The sequence below is a fragment of the Calidris pugnax genome, unplaced genomic scaffold (genome assembly GCF_001431845.1).
Source record: "Calidris pugnax isolate Ruff unplaced genomic scaffold, ASM143184v1 scaffold244, whole genome shotgun sequence".
NCBI lineage: Eukaryota > Metazoa > Chordata > Aves > Charadriiformes > Scolopacidae > Calidris > Calidris pugnax.
Window position 1 is genome coordinate 2,492,718 of NW_015091141.1, and position 18,263 is coordinate 2,510,980.

Below are 18,263 nucleotides of genomic sequence, written 5' to 3' on the forward strand. Positions count from 1 at the left end.
AGCTCCTGTGGGGCTCTCGCATTGCCGAGTTCAGCAGAGGGTTTGTAGAACCAGCCCCCTACTCACCTTGGTGTGCCAAACCTGGAGAGAGAAAGTCACAGCTGTGACAGCATGAAAAGACTCATGGGGCCTCAAAGGCAGGTAGAGGAGAACCTGGGATTTGCACTCCTTCCCCTGATGATGTGGAAAGGCTGGACCCGAAGGCTGGAAGGGCATTCTCCTTCCCAGCATGGGGCTCCACTTCAGGGCCTCTTGCAGCGCTTGTCCCGCTTGTAACCTCCCCTTCCTCAAATCTCATTGAGGTTATCTTAAACCAGAGTGCAATTTAATTGTGAAATCCTGTGGCAAAAGATGTAAGCTGACGATGAGTTGCTCAGGATTAGGAAATGTCTCCCCCTCTCCCCTCTGAGATGGTGGGAGTGTTTCATAATTAGCCCTTTGTCCAAAAATTGTATTTTCTTTTGAAATAGGTGGTGGTTCTTGCTGTCAAAAGCAGCACAGAACTAGATGGAAGGGTGATATAACCTGGCAGCCTGCAGACTTATTTGTATATCTCTCCCGGGTACATATTTATAAACGGTTGAAAGGCTGTTTGAAATTAAGCTTGGAAACAGTTTGGGGTTTTTTTGTCAAAATAAATGTGTTAAGGATGATAGTTACCATTTATTTTTGCTATTACTTTGCTTTTTCCTGCCAGCTGTGGAGGAAGCAGGCTTTGCCTGTTTAATGATGTGGAGGGTTACGCTGGGTGCAGTGCTGTGTGGAGTTGGGGGGGGGAACTGATGATGATACTCACACAACCCCCCAGATTACAGTATCTCAGCGTTAAAAGGGAGAGCTTTTCATGTATTTATCTCCCCACAGAGCTGTGTTTTTGTCAGTCACAGGCCTGATGTTGTGCGGGACCCCTCGAGTAGGACAAGCCAGAGCCCTTCCCCTGTTACCCCCAGTGATATTTGAATTGTACCGTTCCCTGTTTGGCTTCTGTTTGCTAAATCGGAATCGGTTTGCCCTGTTCTCTCTCCCCAGGCCCTGGGCTGTTTGCTGTACAAGCTGTGCTACTTCACCTTGCCGTTTGGGGAGAGCCAGGTGGCAATCTGTGATGGCAACTTCACCATCCCTGATAACTCTCGGCACTCACAAGACATGCACTGCCTCATCCGTGAGTGTTTGACACTGGTGTCATCTACTTCCACGGAACTAAAATAATAGTAGACGTGTTTTGTTCTTCTATCCCTGCTCCTACAGTAAAGTGGTTGGTGTTTCTCTTCTTTTTAGAGATTTGCTTGCACATAGGGGTGGATGAAGTGATCTTTTAGTAGCTTAGGAGATCACTCTTCCAAAGAAGTGATGATGAAGAGGTTTCTGTTTGGCTGGGCTGTAGTGGACTCTGTGGAAAGGCAGGAAAACAGACAACCATTTGGTTTAAGAGTCCTACAGAAACTTGCACAATAAGCCTATTTATGCAGAAACGTATTTCTCCACTAATAAATCTATTTGGATAAGGAACTGAAAAGAACCACAGTGGCTTAGACTGGCGATAAGAATTCATCTTCTGTGAATTGAGAAACAGAACTGAAATGATTTATAAATAACCCACTGACTAGAGTGAATGTGTAATTAAGGGTACAATGCCACTACTCTTGGCAATGCTGGGACAGCTCTCTTGTTTGCAGCACAGCATTTGATATTTTTTTGTTGCTTTTTGTTTGGTTTTTTTTTTTTAATTTCCCAGCCACAATCTTGACTAACAGAGTTGGATGTGTTTGCAGAGCAGCCTGGTGTTTTCTTTCCTGCTGTGGTGGTGTCTGTGCAGCGGTGTGTGTGGCTGGCCTGTCCCTCTGCCCCACTGACACACCGGGGGTGGATCGAGCTCTTTTCCTGCAGGTTCATTTGGAAACACAGAAGTCAAAACCAGTCTATGACTGGGCAGGCTGCCTTCTCCCTCCTTGCCCCAGAACCTTTGATCGATAGCAGCTACAAATTGTTCGTGGCTGTACTGGAAAATACCTCCCAGTCCCTCCTGACTCTGTCTTGCCCCCGATGATGAGCTCAGCCCTGCCCAAGAGCCAACTGGGTGTTTGGAAAAGGCAGGGCACCCTGTGGGCACCTGGTGGTACCAGCTGGAGCTCTGCCACAAACACCTCATGTGAGTCTCTCTGTTCCATTGCTCTGATGCCAGTGTCTCTGTCTTTTATAGGGTATATGCTTGAGCCAGACCCTGATAAGAGACCCGATATTTATCAGGTCTCCTACTTCGCATTCAAACTGGCAAAGAAGGAGTGCCCAGTCCAGAACGTCCAGGTGAGTGGCAAAGGAGCGGGCTGATGTAGGGCTTTGTGGGAGGAGAACTTAGGAGTGACAACTGGGGAATAATGGGTGTTCTGCTGTAGTCTGTCAGTGGTTCTCCAGTTCTGTAATTAATTAGGAAGGTCTGGTGTTTTGGTTGTTTTTTTTTCCCTTTGGGGGTAGGGTCAGCAATCAGGGGTTTGTCTCATACCTCCTTTGCTTCTGTTTGTCCCTGATTTACCTCCTCACCCAGTTCCCAGTGTGAGGCCAACCGTGAGATCTTGTGCATGTGAACATGGAAAATCAGGCCGTGCTTGTGAAACCGATTTGATTTCCAGGCACATCCATCCCACCGTGTGTAATTTGTAGTTGGTTTGAAACGTAGTGGTTTTGTGTCTGCCGTCTGGCCGGGACGAGCCGGCTCTACAGCTCAACTACCCCAGGCCTCACACCACCATCTGCCCTTTCTTAGTGTATCCTTATAGACCTCAATTGAAAATTGAGTTGACAAGTATTTTCTTGTGGTGTTATGACATTTTATTTTGTTACTGCCAGGTAAAAAGAAACCTCTTTTTCATGTTCTTTATGAAAAAGACATGGTTTGGTATGATTAGGCCTGTATTTTTTATAGCAGCATTAATAAGTATTGCTGCTGTTGTCCCCAGGTTGTCTTAAAAATACCCAGGTTGTGCTATGAAGCTTTGTGTTCAGATCCCACCTGTAGTAAATGGTCAAAAAGCTGAACTGTGTTTTTTCCCTGGTAAAGACTCTCCCAAACCGCTGTCTCCTCATGACATGAACATTGGGCGCTTTGTCCTGTGTCCAGCATGAGGTGTAATTGTTTTGGCCATCTCCCAGTCTTCCCATTTCATTGAAATGCTTTTGAAAAATATTACTCTGGCTTTGTTTTCTGCTCTCAAAATACAAAACGTGATGTTTTTGGGATCTGCAGAACTCTCCGATCCCCGCTAAACTCCCAGACCCCATTAAAGCAAGTGAAGCTGCTGCAAAGAAGAGTCAGCCAAAGGCCAGGTAACCACATCTGCGTTATGCTCAGCCCTCTCTCTTTGTTGTCTGTTGTGTTTCTGCTGTTTATTACGAAAGATGCTTGGTATATTTAGCTTTTGGGCTTACATTTACACATGGAGACAAACACTGCAGTCCTGAGGCTTCTGCTTTGACGGCATAAATAGCCATTGATCTGAAAGACAGAAAATGCAGGTATTAGGGGAAGTTTTTCTGCAGCAGGAGGGTGTGGGACTTGGGTGATAGTTGGCATGACTCAACAGCCAGGCTTTTTGTACTGAGGACGCTGCTTGACTGCAGCACTTAAAAGTCCATGCACTTGGATGAATTTCCTGTGTCATCCATCCCGGGGCAGTACCCGGAGTGCCCGAGGGCCGAGGCAGGAAGGACTGCAGCTCTCCTGGAACGGGCCCAGAGAATGCGAGTCTGCTGAGAAACTGCACTGGGGACTGCTGCTGTTTGAGTTTCACCCTTGGCAGATGATAACCCGACCCAGTAATTACTGTATGAAATTGCTGTGATTTCTGCAAGAGTCCTGTAATTTCTTCGGGACACACACACACACGAAAGCCCAAGCAGTCTCCATCTGAAGAACCCAATTAGTGGGGAAACCACTGTACTGCTGTGGTGTTTCTCCTCCTGCTGCTTTCTCTGCTTATGATACCAGAATGGAGACTTGTAAACTCTGTTGTACCTTATTCTACTGCAGTGAAGAGGTGAGCAGTACAGCAGCGGGCACTCCAAAGCCAGCGGTTTTCTCCAGACTCTGAAATAGGACATCTGTCCTTCTGTCTGTCAGTCCCAGGAGTCTGCTTTGTTTGTTGTTATAATTGAGTGCAGTTACCCTTGCTGAAGTAGAACAACTTGATATCTAACAAGCAGATGTATCTGCAGAAGGGCAGGGTGGTGTCTGGCTTCCTGGCTCTGTTGCTGTGCATTTTTGGAGCTCAGTAGATACTGAGCAGAGATCAGAAGAGGTCCAATGACCTGATTCTGGGGTAGATGTACTAAAGTTAAGGCACTTCTAAAGATGGCAACTTAGACAACTCTGCCCAAAGGTACCAGCTGCTCTTAAGCTAATTTGTTATGTCCTTCATCTGCTCATCCAGCACTTTAAGCGGATTTAAACAATATGTTGCAGTAAATATTTGAATGAGTTGAGTGATTTTGACAAATTCCAGCTGTCCAATGGGAGAACATGCCACAATTGGCAAAGAAGTCAAAATGATAGAGCTGGGTTAATTGCTGTGGATGCACCCATTAAGTTTTACTGTACTTGCAGTTTTCTGGGAAGAGCCAGCGTGTGTGTACGGACGCACACGAGTGTCTCACCTTTAGCAGTACAAGACTTATAAAGTATGGATGAGTTTTTAAACCCCTCCTGCGTGTTGCACGCACCAACTCTCTGGCTGTCAAAGACTCTGTTCTTACTGCTCTTCCTTTTATTCCTTACCTTATTTTATAGGCTGACAGATCCCATCCCTACAACAGAAACTTCCATAGCACCCCGCCAGAGACCTAAAGCAGGACAGACACAGCCCAACCCTGGGATTTTACCCATTCAGCCAGCCCTGACGCCCAGGAAGAGACCCACTGCTCAAGCAGCCATTCAGCCACAAGGTGAAACAGCGTTCCCTGTGCAGTGCACTCCCATTGAGCTCTCTGTACCTCAGGGCTGTTGGTCTGATGGGTCTGTATTGTGTTTTTTCCTCCCAGTTGCAGGACCTGCTGCCCTGGGCAGTGGGCAGCCTTCACTCCCTGCCAGTGTCCCCCAGCAAAAAGCAGCCCCTCAGCAGACTCCGGCACAGCCTCAAGCCAAGCAGGCGCCGGCTCCGCAGCAGCCCTCGCAGGCACAGCCCCAGGTCCCTTCTACTCAGCCACAAGCCACGCCTCAGCACCAACAGCAGCTTTTCTTGAAGCAGCAGCTTCTGCAACAGCAGCAGCAGCAGCAACAGGCTGCGTATTACCAGCAGCAGCAGCAGATGATGCAAGCTCAGCAGGTAGGTGTGTGACTGTGTGTGTCGCATGCTTCCTGTGCTAGAGGCCTGCAAGGCCCTCTCTTTGCATCTGTGGCAAGTCCTCTGCTTTTTGCGGGGGTAGATGCATTTTTTTTTTTAGGCATTTTCCAATGTGCCTCCAGTTCTCTAGCAAGAATTTTTGCTGTGCAAGGCTGGCATTTTTAACTGTCAGTGTGGAAGGCCTTGAGATATGTTTGTACTTGACAAAACTAAAATAAGCAGTGCTGGTTAAGATTTCACAGCTCCCAAGTGTTGCAGGGTCTTGAGGTCAATGCTCAGCTGATGAGCAGAGGGGTACAATTCCTCTTCTGCTTTCTGTGATCCAGGAAGCCTGGCACACCTTTTCAGCAGTGAGGTTCAGGTCTGGGTTTGTGGTAGACAGTGGTGATGGGGAGCCCTGTGAACACATGATGTGTTAGATGGGGTGTGTTGAGCTGACAGACTTGTGCGTGTAACCGAGGTGTTTATAGCAGCACAGGTCTGCTAAAGCGTATTTAACAGTGGAAGCAAAGGGACAGTAAATCTTCCTATCCTGGGGAAAGGTCTAGAACTCATAAAATGGAGAAAGGAGACTGGGACCATGGGGACTGTCTATGCTGTGGGAGCCCCTGTATGGGCAGAGGTACCGCAGAAGAGATCTAACATTAGACCAGAAGGCCATTTTCTACCACTCCTTTGCTGTGACCCTTCCTGAGGCTGGCCCTGAGTTCTGGTTGGGGTACCCCAGTCCCAGCTGCGTGGCAAGAGGCTCAACAACCGGTTTGTTTCCCAGTTCCCAGTGATGCAGCAAGGAGCGCCAGCGCAGCAGCAGATGATGCAGAACTATTACCAGCAGCAGCAGCAACAGCAGCAGCAGATGATGGCCCAGCAGGCAGCAATGCAGCAGAAGACAGCAGCAGCAGCAGTTCAGCAAAAGCAACAAACCCCAGTGCCACCGCAGCCGTCCCAGGCTCAGCCGAGCACGGCTCAGCCAGCGCAGCCACAGGAGCAGGTAAGAGCCTTGTGGGAAGGGAGTGAGGCCGTGGGATTAGGAATTCCAGCAAGTGCCTTCCTGCCAAGTCCTTCATGCCAGGAACACCCAGCAGGGCAACTGGCTTCTCAGACCCACAGAGCCCAGGTAACAGATGCTCTAGGGCCTGCTGGCCCCTAGCGCTTCATAGAGTGGTTTGGGTTAGAAGGGACCTTCAAGATTATCCAGTTCCCCCACCACCAGACCACCAGCCCAGGTTGCTCCAAGCCCCCTCCAACCTGGCCTTGAACCCCTCCAGGGATGGGGCAGCCACAGCTTCTCTGGGCAACCTGGGCCAGGCTCTCACCACCCTCACACCAAACAAGTTCTTCCCCACATCTCAGCTCCATCTCCCCTCTTTCAGGGTAAAGCTGTTACCCCTCGTCCTGTTACTGAGTCGCGGATGTTGGCACTAACCTTGCTGTCTCAGAGACATGTGCAGTTGTTTGAATTGCTCTTTCCAATGGGTTACTGTACTCTGGAGTTGTGCTCTGGGTCCACAGAATGAAGATGAGTAGATCATGAGCAGGAAGCAGATCACAGAATCATGGAATCATTTTGGCTGGAAGAGATGTTTAAGATCAAGTCCAACCATTAACCCAGCACTCCCAAGTTTTCACTAAACCATGTCCCTCAGCATCACATAAGAAGACATAAGTAGCTGCTTAATGCAACTCTCTCTATCCCTCCCCTGATAAGGTGCCTCAGAAGATGGGTGATAAACTCTTTAAAAAGTTATTTGTACTTAACATAATAGGATGGGCACCAGGCAACAGAACTACTTCATGTTGGTGCTGGTTTGGAAAACTTCCCTCTTTTATTCAGGGCTCTGATGCAGAGGAGGCTGCAGGCAGTCTAGTTGTTTCTGGCATTGGGATAATTTTTCTTTAATGAGTACTACGGAAAGGAAACTTCTCAAAGTACTGTATCTAAAAATAAATAAATAAAACATCCACTTTACTAATCATCTGAACATGCATCTAAAACAAATGCTCTTTTCTTTGTGGAGAGTTATGGCTGTGCAGCAGGGAAATAGTCACAGAATCTTCATGGTTGGAAGGGACCTTTGAGATCATTGACTCCAACCACAAAAAAAAAAGCCACCAATGCAATACAAAACAAAAAAACCCACCCAGAAACAGACACAACCCAACAATCCCGGGCACTAGAGCATGCCCTGAAGTGCCATGTCTACATGTTTCTTAGATACCTCCAGGGATGGTGACTCCACCACCTCCCTGGGCAGGCTGTTCCAGTGCCTGACCACCCTCTCAGCAAAGTCATTCTTCCCAATATCTGATCTAAACCTCCCCTGCCCCAACTTCAGACCATTTCCTCTGCTCCTGTTGTTATTCCCTTGGGAGAAGAGGCCAACCCCCACCTCTCTGCACCCTCCTTTCAGGGAGTTGTAGAGGGCAATGAGGTCCCCCCTCAGCCTCCTCTTCTCCAAACTAAACATGCCCAGTTCCCTCAGCCTCTCCTTGTAGGACTTGTTCTCCAGACCCCTCCCCAGCTCGGTGGCTCTAGCAGGCTGTCCTCGGTGTTTGAGGCAGAGCAGCTGTGCCAGGGGCAGGATCCCTGTTGCCGAAGTGTTGCTGCAGTACATGTGGGAAGAAGCTGTGCCCTTTGCTTTCATTCCTGTGCAATCCCACTGCCTCTTGCTTGTTTTCGGGAGCGCAAAGGGATGTCCCTGACTGTAGCTGTTGTGTTGGAAAGAAAGTGTGTGCAGGCACCGAGCAAGAGGGGGCTGCCTGTTACTTTGCTGTCCCAGGCTGCATGCAGTGTCTGATAACAAACCACTTCAGGTACACAATATTTGACTCCAACTAAGGGTCAGTTTGTGCTTCCTTGTTCATGAGTTGCTGGTTATTCAGGATGTAATTCATCTCTTGAGCACGCTTCCTTTGAAGTGACATCAGGAATTAACTTGACTAATAAATTCCATAAGCCAGTGACCTGAGCAATGCTGGGGAAGCGTTGTTTGCTTTGCTCTCTGGTGTGTCTCAAGGCTCTGTCACATTCACCCCCTTTGCTTTTATATTAATTTTCAGCACTAAGCTGATTGTTAAGGTTGGTGACAGCTTGGAGCTGTTGTTATTCCTGGTCTTGTTATTGATTTACTGAATGACCTGGGGCAAGTCAGTTCATTGAAATTGGTGGGAGATCATCAATACGTGCGCACAGGTCTTGGATGGCACCTGTTATTGCCCTGTTCCTTTTGGAGGAGAAATGCCTGAAATGTAGTGTTGAAGTGCATCTCTAAAGAGCTTTGCTGTGCCTCACTAGCACAAAAACAGTCTTAATTTTATTAAATCAGCTGGATTGAAAATTAGCCTTATCCCTGCGGAAGACCTGATTCGAATGGACGCGTCTGGACACTCTTCCGCTCCTGCAGCAGTCAGGAGGGGAAAAGCAGTCACAGGCTTATGTAAAAAATGATAGTGAGATGTGGTCTCTGCAGAGCAAAGGCTCTGAGCAGAAGATGCCAAGCCAGGACCTGTCAAAACCTTTCACGATGCAAGATTTTTGCCTAATAAGCCCTGCATTCATTTCTGTGGAGATTTCGGCACTGCCCTTTTATTTCTCAGCACCAAACGTAGTGTTCTGCAGTGACCTATATAGTGAGACCTAAGGTGGGTGCAGCAGAAGCAGCCAGGTCCGTTTGCTTCCCAGCTGCAGTGAATTAGTCTGCCTGAAAATACCAGATGAAAAGCAAGAGAGCTGCCCCCTTGTCTGCCTTGCCCTGCTGTACTCAAGCGCCACACTGCAGATATAACTTTCTTCTCATTGCCCTCTTAGGTCTCTGCAAGTCTTTAACCGCAGAATCACAGAATGATCTGGGGTTGGAAGGGACCTCTGGAGATCACCCAGTCCAACCCCCTTCACAAAGCAGGTCCCACAGGAACGTGTCCAGGGGGCGTTTGAATGTCTCCAGAGAAAGAGACTCCACCACCTCTCTGGGCAGCCTCTTCCAGGGCTCTGCCACCCTCACAGTGAAGAAGTTCCTCCTCATGTTTAGGTGGAACTTCTTATATTCAAGTTTGTGCCCATTCCCTCTTGTCCTGTCCCTGGGCACCACTGAAAAAAGACCGACCTCATCTTCCTGACACCCACCCTTGAAGTATTTATAGGTGCTGATCAGATCCCCCCTCAGCCTTCTGTTTCCCAGACTAAAAAGACCCAAGTCCCTCAGCCTCTCCTCATAAGAGAGATGCTCCAGGCCCCTCAGCATCTTTGTAGCCTCTGCTGTCCCCTCTCCAGCAGTTCCCTGTCCTTCTGGAACTGGGCAGCCCAGAACTGGTCCCAGTGCTCCAGCTGGGGCCTCCCCAGGGCAGAGCAGAGGGGCAGGACAACCACTCTTGACCTCCTGGTCACACTCTTCTGATGCTACTGGCCTTTGTGGCTACAAGGGCCCACTGCTGGCTCATTGTCATTCTGTTACCCAGCAGGAATATCTGTCTTCCTTGGTTGAAAACAGCCTGGGATGACACGGGGTGGGGAACAGGGAGCTCATGGCCAGGCAGCAGAGGTGACACACACAGTTCTCTGCTCTTTGCATCCTGACTTTCCTGCTTTAAATCCAACCGTGGTGTCTCACAGACAGACAGATTTTGAAAGAATCACATAATTGGAAGGGACACTGTTGTTTAGCACTACAAAACAGTATTTAAAATATTTATGAGTTTAGGAGTTTAGCACAAGACTGAGGTAATGGAAAAATAAGATCAGTTTGAGGAAACCCCTTGAAGTTTCCGAAAGGTTTGTAGCTGGGCTGTCTTGGCTTACACCTAAACTGAATGTGCCTGGTTTTCTCCTCCAGGTTTTAATGACAACTGCTGCTCCTCTGGTCCTGGCTTTCCTCCTTCCCTCCCCCTAAAAGAAAGCTAAAAAAGCTTCTTGCACAAGATTTCCACAGAAGACCTGTGCTCCTTTAGGGATTTGGCCCCAATCACATTTTATCAGCTGGAAGAATCTCTGCTCTTCACCTTGCCCCCACTCCATGTGTCCGTATGACAAGAGTCCTGCACACTATGATCTGCTTTCTTTTTTTTTTTTTTTTGCCTCTCCCCTCGGTTTTCCTCCAGGTTTTAATGACAACTGCTGCTCCTCTGGTCCTGGCTTTCCTCCTTCCCTCCCCCTAAAAGAAAGCTAAAAAAGCTTCTTGCACAAGATTTCCACAGAAGACCTGTGCTCCTTTAGGGATTTGGCCCCAATCACATTTTATCAGCTGGAAGAATCTCTGCTCTTCACCTTGCCCCCACTCCATGTGTCCGTATGACAAGAGTCCTGCACACTATGATCTTCTTTTTTTTTTTTTTTTTTGCCTCTGCCCTGGATCTCAGCCTCTTTACCCACGAGCAAGTTTCTGAGACCAGCTGGCCTTTAACGACAAGCGCTAATAGAGGCTTTGCCTCTGGAGCTGCACTGTAGAAAAGGGAGAAGGTCTCTGCTTCTGCATATGTACTAATCTTGAAATGCAGCAAATTCCCCCTGCACATAATTAGTTTGTTTTTTCCCCTTCAGACTATCCCCAGTCCATAACTTGAAGGTCAGATCCCCCAGAATATAGTAATTTTTTCATCGTGACTCTTGTTCACGAACAAGGATGTATCATTTTACTTTCTCTCCCACGTGCAGGCACAAATGAGGCAACAGCAAAAACCTCAAACCACTCCCCCCGCGGCCGTGCAGGGGCAGAAGCTGGGCTCTCTCACCCCTCCATCCTCCCCCAAGACGCAGCGTGCGGGACACAGGAGGATTCTGAGTGACGTGACCCACAGCGCGGTTTTTGGGGTTCCAGCCAGCAAGTCTACCCAGCTCCTGCAGGCAGCTGCTGCTGAGGCCAGTCTCAACAAGTCCAAGTAAGTGACTGCTCTCTTGGTGTCGAAGGGAATAGAGGGAGGAGGGGGTAGATCAGGCTCTTTGGAGATTTCCTACGAGGAGCTCTGAAATGAGGGTAGGCAGCAAACTCTGAGGTCTCTGTGCCTTCCCAAGACCACAGTTTAGGGCTTGGCAGAAGGTTGTTGGAAAAACTTCCCCAAGGGCAGAAGTTCTCCTGAGTGCTTCCATGCTCCCCAAAAGCAAAGCAGATAGGGTCTTTCTCTGGGTTACAAAGGCTGGTGTCACTTCAGATGTTCACCAGTAGCCCTGGTGCACTCTTCATGCTCACTGCTGAGCATCAGCGCTTCCCCAGGGGGACTTGCCAGGGCACTTTTGCAGTGCCTACAGGAGGCCTCCACCTGGGCACTGCAGAAGGTTGTTTGAAATGGGATGCTTAGGATGCTTGTTTTAATTCCTGACACCAAGATGTTCAACTAGATTATGAGTAGGTGAGACTAATTGGTCCCAGGTTTCTGGGCATGCACTCCAATAATTTGTGCTGAGTTTTTTAAGTAGGAAGTAATTGCTCTTAGTGCTGGCCAAAGGATTTTGGATGGATTATTAATGACTGTTGTTTGGTTGGGATGATCACATCCAGATCTGCTTCCACCACACCCTCGGGTTCCCCAAGGACCTCCCAGCAGAATGTCTATAACCCACCCGATGTCTCCACGTGGAATCCCTTTGATGATGATAACTTCTCCAAGCTCACAGCTGAGGAGCTGCTGAACAAGGACTTTGCAAAGCTGGGTGACGGTAGGTTCACTCCAATGGTTTAATACCCCCTGCTCTCAAGGGGAGATGGTGTGGAATGATGATGCTCTCGGGCAGATGCTGCTGGGGTGATCCTGTTGTACCTCTAAGAGCTAAATCCTTCCAGTTTCCCTTCTCAGTCCCTGTCCTCTTTGCTGAGCAATTGCAATTAAATGAGCATGATCCTCAAAGGTACTAACTGCTTTTAAAGTGGCCTTCATCAGTTGGTTGTAGAAGCTACAGTTTAAACTCTGCTTCATCTGCAAGTTCTGAGTTGCAGGAAGGGGCTTAAGCCGCTTACTGAAATAGTGTCCTAAAAATCTAGGTAAGTAAGCGACCTTCAGAGTGGAAGTCTTTCCCCTAAACCTCTGTCTGGCATTTCAGGGAAAGCTTCAGAAAAGATGGGCAGTTCCACAGAGAACTTGATTCCAGGTTTCCAGCCGGCTTCGTCTGCGGCCCAGGCAGATGCGTTTGGTGGCTCTTCCTTCACTGCTGGATCAGGTGAGTTTGTGAACACATCCTGGATGTCCCCGGACAGCGCTGCAGAAAAATGGCAACTCTGTCATGGCCTCTATAAAAGGAAGGTTAAAACTGGTAGAAATTGAGCTGGGTCTTGGCACCAACTGTAGGATGGGCTTGGCCCTTCAGTGAAGAAGGGAAGGCACGTGTACTTGTCACAGGCAGGTAGTAGAGACAGAAGACACCGTCTACAGGCAGAGGAGGCTTTTGGTGAGAGAAGAAACTAAGTGAGCCCCTTAAGTTCCCAAGAAAGCTTCTTAACGTGATGAAGTTCCGTGCAGCTCATAATTGGAAATAAATTACGTAGCATGCAACAAGGGAATTGGACTGGGAAGCACTGATCAGACTTGCTGGAGGATGTTTTTTGCCTGCAGTTGCTATGCTGTGTGGAGAAGGAGAGGAGCAGGGATAATAAAGTCTCCACCGCTGAATGAGGAGAGCAGCAGAGACAGGAGAGAGTGGGGAAAATCCTCAGACGAGAGCAGAGTTGGTCTCATAATTGACATGTTAAATGGTGAAGGCAAGGTGTTCTGCACTGGTTGCAGAGACCAGGAGCCCTTGGCTGGTCTAAGGAGGTTTTTTGTAGAGGCCTCTGTATGTGTGACCTTGTCTGGTGTCTCCTTTGGTACTTGGGTACTAAGGTTTTGCTGAGAGAAGCCCCATGTGTGTTGAAATAACTCAGTGAGTGCTGCTGCTTGTCTCTAGTTCTTCAGCATTGGTTCTCACCAAATAGAGGAAAGAGCTGCCAAGCATAGTGCTGGGAAACTGCTTCCAGGAGCCCAAAATGCAAGTAATCCTCTCCCCTGTCTTACACGGCTGTTGTTACTCGTGACAAATGCAACTATTTGATGCTTCCTCGCTGAAGCACCAACCATTGGTGAGAGGAGTCCTCAGAAAAGATTGAAGAATCCTTTGTGGGGCAAGAAGTGACAAATCCGTTTATGCTTATTTCTGAGAAGAGATTTAGAGGAGCTTATAAGTGAGCTCAGTATTGTTGGCTCTTACCTGAGAATGAAGGAGTTGGAGTCCATGATGGAAGAGAGCTCCAGGGAGTTGCTTTCTGAGTTTGTCCAGCTGTTTGGTGCCCTGTGGACAGTGTATGATGTTCCATCAGCCTTTGTGGAGTGATGTTGAGTAGCAGCAGCTCCAAATTCCGCTATAATGTACCTTCTGCAAAGCCTGGGAAGCATCTGCATGTTCTGGGCTTTCTGGACGCTGGAGCATATTCAGTTCTTTCAGTAGTTGTCTTTAAAATGTACCCCTTGACTCTCCTGTCCTCTTTGGCATAGGAAGGTGTCTTGGAAGTTCAGTGCTGGCACTAAGCTGAGCACTCCTAGCCCTTTTCTTTCCCTCTAGATATGAGCCCGCCTAAGCCTGTCTGATGCACGATGCTGTATCTTTCATTTCAGACAAAGAGGCCCCACGTGGGGGCTGGCCTCCTGCCTTCCCTTTGTTAAGGCCTTTCACCTTTTGTGCTGCTGTAAAGCAAGATAATAGTACTCCCCTTTCAAGGAATGTTTTGAGATCTGTGTGTTAAATTGTGTTGGAGAGCTATGTGGTAATACTTGTGGGTTTTCTTTTCACTAGCAACACAAACTTGTTCTGAGTGTGTGTGTGTTCTTGTCAGGCCTTGGCTTTGGCTCTCAAATGTTGAGCTGTGTCTGTGCTGAGATTTCGCTGGATGCTTTCTGCTTTCCTGTCCTCTCTGTTTCACTGTGCCTTTTCTCTTCCTGGTTACCAGCTGAAAAAACGAAAGACATTCTGAGTCTGGACAGTAGCCCTCCTCTTCTGACTGTGCCTGATCCTTTCATTCCTCTCCCGTTATCCGACACACCAGGTAACAACAACTGAGGTTATGGAGGGGGGGGCAGATTCTTGTTGGTGCTTGTTTTGAACTCTCAGTCTTCCAGTTCTATTTCCAGGCACACCTGAAATGGTGCTGGGTGCTGATGGGTGCTGCTGAGCTCAGTGGTAGTGATGATGTGGAGTGCCCTGCCATTGAGTGCCCGGGTGGTGCTGGGGGTGGTGCTGAGCACAAGAGCTCTTCGTTTTAATGGCAGACCCCAGGGTTATGGTATCATTTCTAATGCCAACAATGTTGGTGTGTTTAAAGGTTCAGCATTCAAAGCCAAAATAATCACTGCATAATTACCTGTTCTGACCTAAGCCATTTTCAGATTGGTCTCCAACTTTGAAATTGTAGGTTTTATTATTTTTAATATTTCTTTCCCCTTAGAGTCGGTGTTTCTTTGGTTTCCAAGTTCTATTGCAAATGCCCGCTTCATGTGAGGCACGAGTTAACATGTAACCTTTTCTGATTTGGCAAAATTTCCTAGTGCAGTCGGTAGCTATTTCTGTTTACTTTGCAGTACGATTTAAAAGTCTTTCCTGTGTGCACATTTCTGACTGCAGCAGCCAACACTTTTTAGCACAAGATTATATAAGTGCTTAAGAGCTTATTTGCAAATCAGTGGGATTTGGAATATGGGAATGTTTTTTATCTTGGAGTTTCTCTAAGCTCTCTGGTGAAAGTGTGTGACAGGTCCCTTCGTGTCAGCTCGCCCCAGAGGACAAGTGCCTGTTACAGCTCTTGCCCTGGTCCTCAGCTCAGGCTGGAGATCGCTGGTGGTTTGACAGTAGGGGACCCAAGCTTCATAAGGTTGGACTTGTAAAGATGTCATCTCTCCATGGAAAGTTAAGCAATTCAGGAAAAAAATAGATATCTTTTTCCATAACTGTGTGGAATTCATTTCCTTCTGGTTGATGCTCAAAGAGCATGAGAAATGTGTTTTGGTTCAAAAGGGATTTTACTCATAAACGCTGCAGTTTGAGCAAAGAGGCAGAACCTACACGCTCTCCCTTGTGTGAGCTCTTACCAGGAGCTGACCTGCCCAGCTGTAGTTAAAAAGAACCTACAGAAGGTAGAAAACTGCTCGTTCTTCTCTTCCTCCTCCTCCAAAAAAATGCTATGGGAAGGGCTGGTTTTCCTGACTTGAAGTCTGTCAGCCCAAACTACTAGTTAGTTCTCTGCTGGCATGCTCAACGCGTGCAGGTGTGCACCAAGGTGGTTGGGGGTTGTTTTCCTTATTGCCTCCTGCATTTTGATACAGCACAACCGCAAGAAGCGGCAGCCGCAGCCCGAGCTGTGGGAGACCTGAAATTTGTTATAACACAGAAACCGCTGCGGAGAAATGGCCTTTCAGCCCTTGCCCTTGGCACGTTCTGCAGCAGCAGTTGGCTGCAGTTCCTGTGGTGCCAGGTTCTCATCCCACAAATCTGTCCCTGACCAACTGCGGGTCTTTGCAGGCAGGTGCTGAACCTTCTTCTGCTAATCCTCTGCCCGTGGGTGGCTGGTCCTGCTGAGTCCAGTGGATCCCCTTCCATGGGGCCAAAGCTGGGGGCAAGGGCATGCAGGAGATGTGGCTTTGTTCCCTTCCCCTGCAGGAAGCCATCTCTGATTTAGGTTTGGTTTTGGTTTGTTTTTTTTTACATAAAATTTGAGGCCAGGAGCTTATGACTGTTTTCTAGCACCAGAGATACAGAGTTACCCTTAGCTTTGAAAACCGAGAGGGGTTGTCTGCGCTTGTAAATTCAACAGAAAAGATAAAAATCGGGGGTGTGGACTCAGCTTTTCGATCTGTGCGTCTGTTGTGCAGAATAAAGTAATTTTTGTTCTCCTGTGTCTGTGCTACCTGTGTGGAAGCATCCCCATGGAGATCCTGGGCACGAGGGAGGTGCTGACTTGCATGGGAAAGGCATTCCTTAGGTGTGCCCCTTGGTCAGTAGAGCTGGAATTGGCTTTATTCTCATAGTACGTCAGCATCTCCAGTTCACATATCCAAGCTGCAGAAGCAGCTGAGTTTCTTTGAAGGCTTGCTAAATATTTGCTTTCTGCTTGGAATATATTTATTTCTGAGAAAACCCTGATAGTGAATCTCATTGCTTCAGAAACATTTTACATCTGTCTTTTTATAGCCTGGGAGCGTGCGTGGCCCTTCCAGAAGTGAAAGCCTGAGCCTTTACCTCTTGGTGACAAGAGCAGTGTTGTTCAGGAGGGCTTTCAGTGTGGGCATAAGTGAAGCTTTGATCTGGCATTTCCCCGTTGGTGGCACAGAGCCGGTTCTGTCGGCGCTTGGAGCCTGCGGGAGCTCAGGGGCTGGCGTGAAGCTCAGCTGCTTTTGGTGCTCAAGCCACAAACTCCCTCCTTGTGCTGGCACCTGAAGGGGCAGAGTGTTGGTCAGAGACCTCCTTGGGCTTTCCCACCTTCCCCCTGTGTGCTCAGGACAGATGAACCTTTTTATCACAGATTCTTGTGATAGATTTCTGACCGCAAGGTGCCTTTCTGGCCAAGAAGGCCAATGGCATCCTGGGGGGCATCAAGAAGAGCATGACCAGCAGATGGAGGTTATCCTGCCCCTCTGCTCTGCCCTGGGGAGGCCCCATCTGGAGCACTGGGACCAGTTCTGGGCTCCCCAGTTCCAGAAGGACAGGCGACTGCTGGAGAGGGCTAAAAAGATGAAGGGCTGGAGCATCTCTCTTATGAGGAGAGGCTGAGGGACTTGGGTCTTTTTAGTCTGGAGAAGAGAAGGCTGAGGGGGGGATCTGGGCAATGCTTATAAATACTTCAAGGGTGGGTGTCAGGAGGATGGGGCTGGTCTTTTTTCAGTGGTGCCCAGGGACAGGACAAGAGGAAACGGGCACAAACTTGAACATGGGAAGTTCCACCTAAACATGAGGAGAAACTTCTTTGCTGTGAGGGTGGCAGAGCCCTGGCAGAGGCTGCCCAGGGAGGTGGTGGAGTCTCCTTCTCTGGAGACATTCACACTGGCCTGGACACATTCCTGTGGGACCTGCTCTGGGTGGCCCTGCTCTGGCAGAGGGTTGGACTGGGTGATCTCCAGAGGTCCCTTCCAACCCCGTATCATTCTGTGATTCTTTGATGCATAACACATGACAAATAGCCATAGGGGGCATCCCCAGACAGCCTAACTGTGTTCAGGTGGAGGATCACACTGCTGTGGAGTGACATCCAACAGATATGGCTTTGAGTCCCCCCACTCTCTGTAGGGTTAGATCACACTTTTGGTTCTGTGCAGTCGGGTCAATGTGTAAAGACAAACCTCGGGCAGCAAGTCCAGCAGACTCTTCTGTTTCTGTGAATCACGGTGCTGCAGATGCATGGTATCTTAGAGGAGGGTGTCATTCATTTGTTGTGGGTAATAACCTTCTCAGTAAGTGCTTCTGGAGAAGAGGTGACTTAGCACCCTATAGAAGACAGAAATACCAGCTCTGGACAATAATCAAGTGACAGTGGAATGGTTTTCAGTACATTCTTCCTTCTCCAGTGCCTACTGGCCACAATTCTTAATGGAATTGTAACCAGTAAGAGGAGCTGGCAAGAGGGATGTAGAAATATGGCAAAACATCTGTTAAAATAAGGGAGAATTAAATATTCATACTGAAAACATTTCTCCTTGTGCATGTGTAGGAAAGTGAGCCAAGTTCTTCTTAATAAGCTTATTGCAGGCTTCGCTGCTGATTAGTCGTAATGGAGTATTTGATCAGAATAGTGATTTTTCTGCTATGTATGGCTGCTTCATGTCTATCCACACGAATTTAGCTTGTAGGAGCATGGGGAGTTTTGCACAGGGTGTTCCGGAGACCTGAAATTAAGTTGTGACACTTCAAGGCAGATTCTTCCCTTTGTCATTGAGGCTTCGCTCCATGAATAGTCCCACGTCTAGAGTTCTCACACTCGTTACATGCAG

The 18,263-nt window shown here is 48.3% G+C and overlaps 1 protein-coding gene across 3 annotated transcripts in view; it reads left to right on the top strand.

Annotated features, from left to right (window-relative positions):
* AAK1 (AP2 associated kinase 1) overlaps window positions 1-18,263 on the top strand; it is a 94,658-nt gene that overhangs the window by 45,282 nt on the left and 31,113 nt on the right. For all 3 annotated transcript variants that reach the window (XR_001413834.1, XR_001413835.1, XM_014958790.1), the window contains exons 8-17: window positions 1,030-1,162; window positions 2,201-2,304; window positions 3,242-3,321; window positions 4,781-4,935; window positions 5,032-5,315; window positions 6,106-6,324; window positions 10,981-11,204; window positions 11,822-11,979; window positions 12,361-12,477; window positions 14,237-14,332. Coding sequence is in view for 1 of the 3 variants with exons in the window: in XM_014958790.1 (XP_014814276.1) it covers window positions 1,030-1,162; window positions 2,201-2,304; window positions 3,242-3,321; window positions 4,781-4,935; window positions 5,032-5,315; window positions 6,106-6,324; window positions 10,981-11,204; window positions 11,822-11,979; window positions 12,361-12,477; window positions 14,237-14,332 (1,570 nt within the window). In the remaining 2 variants the exon portion in view is untranslated. The remainder of the gene's footprint in view (window positions 1-1,029; window positions 1,163-2,200; window positions 2,305-3,241; window positions 3,322-4,780; window positions 4,936-5,031; window positions 5,316-6,105; window positions 6,325-10,980; window positions 11,205-11,821; window positions 11,980-12,360; window positions 12,478-14,236; window positions 14,333-18,263) is intronic.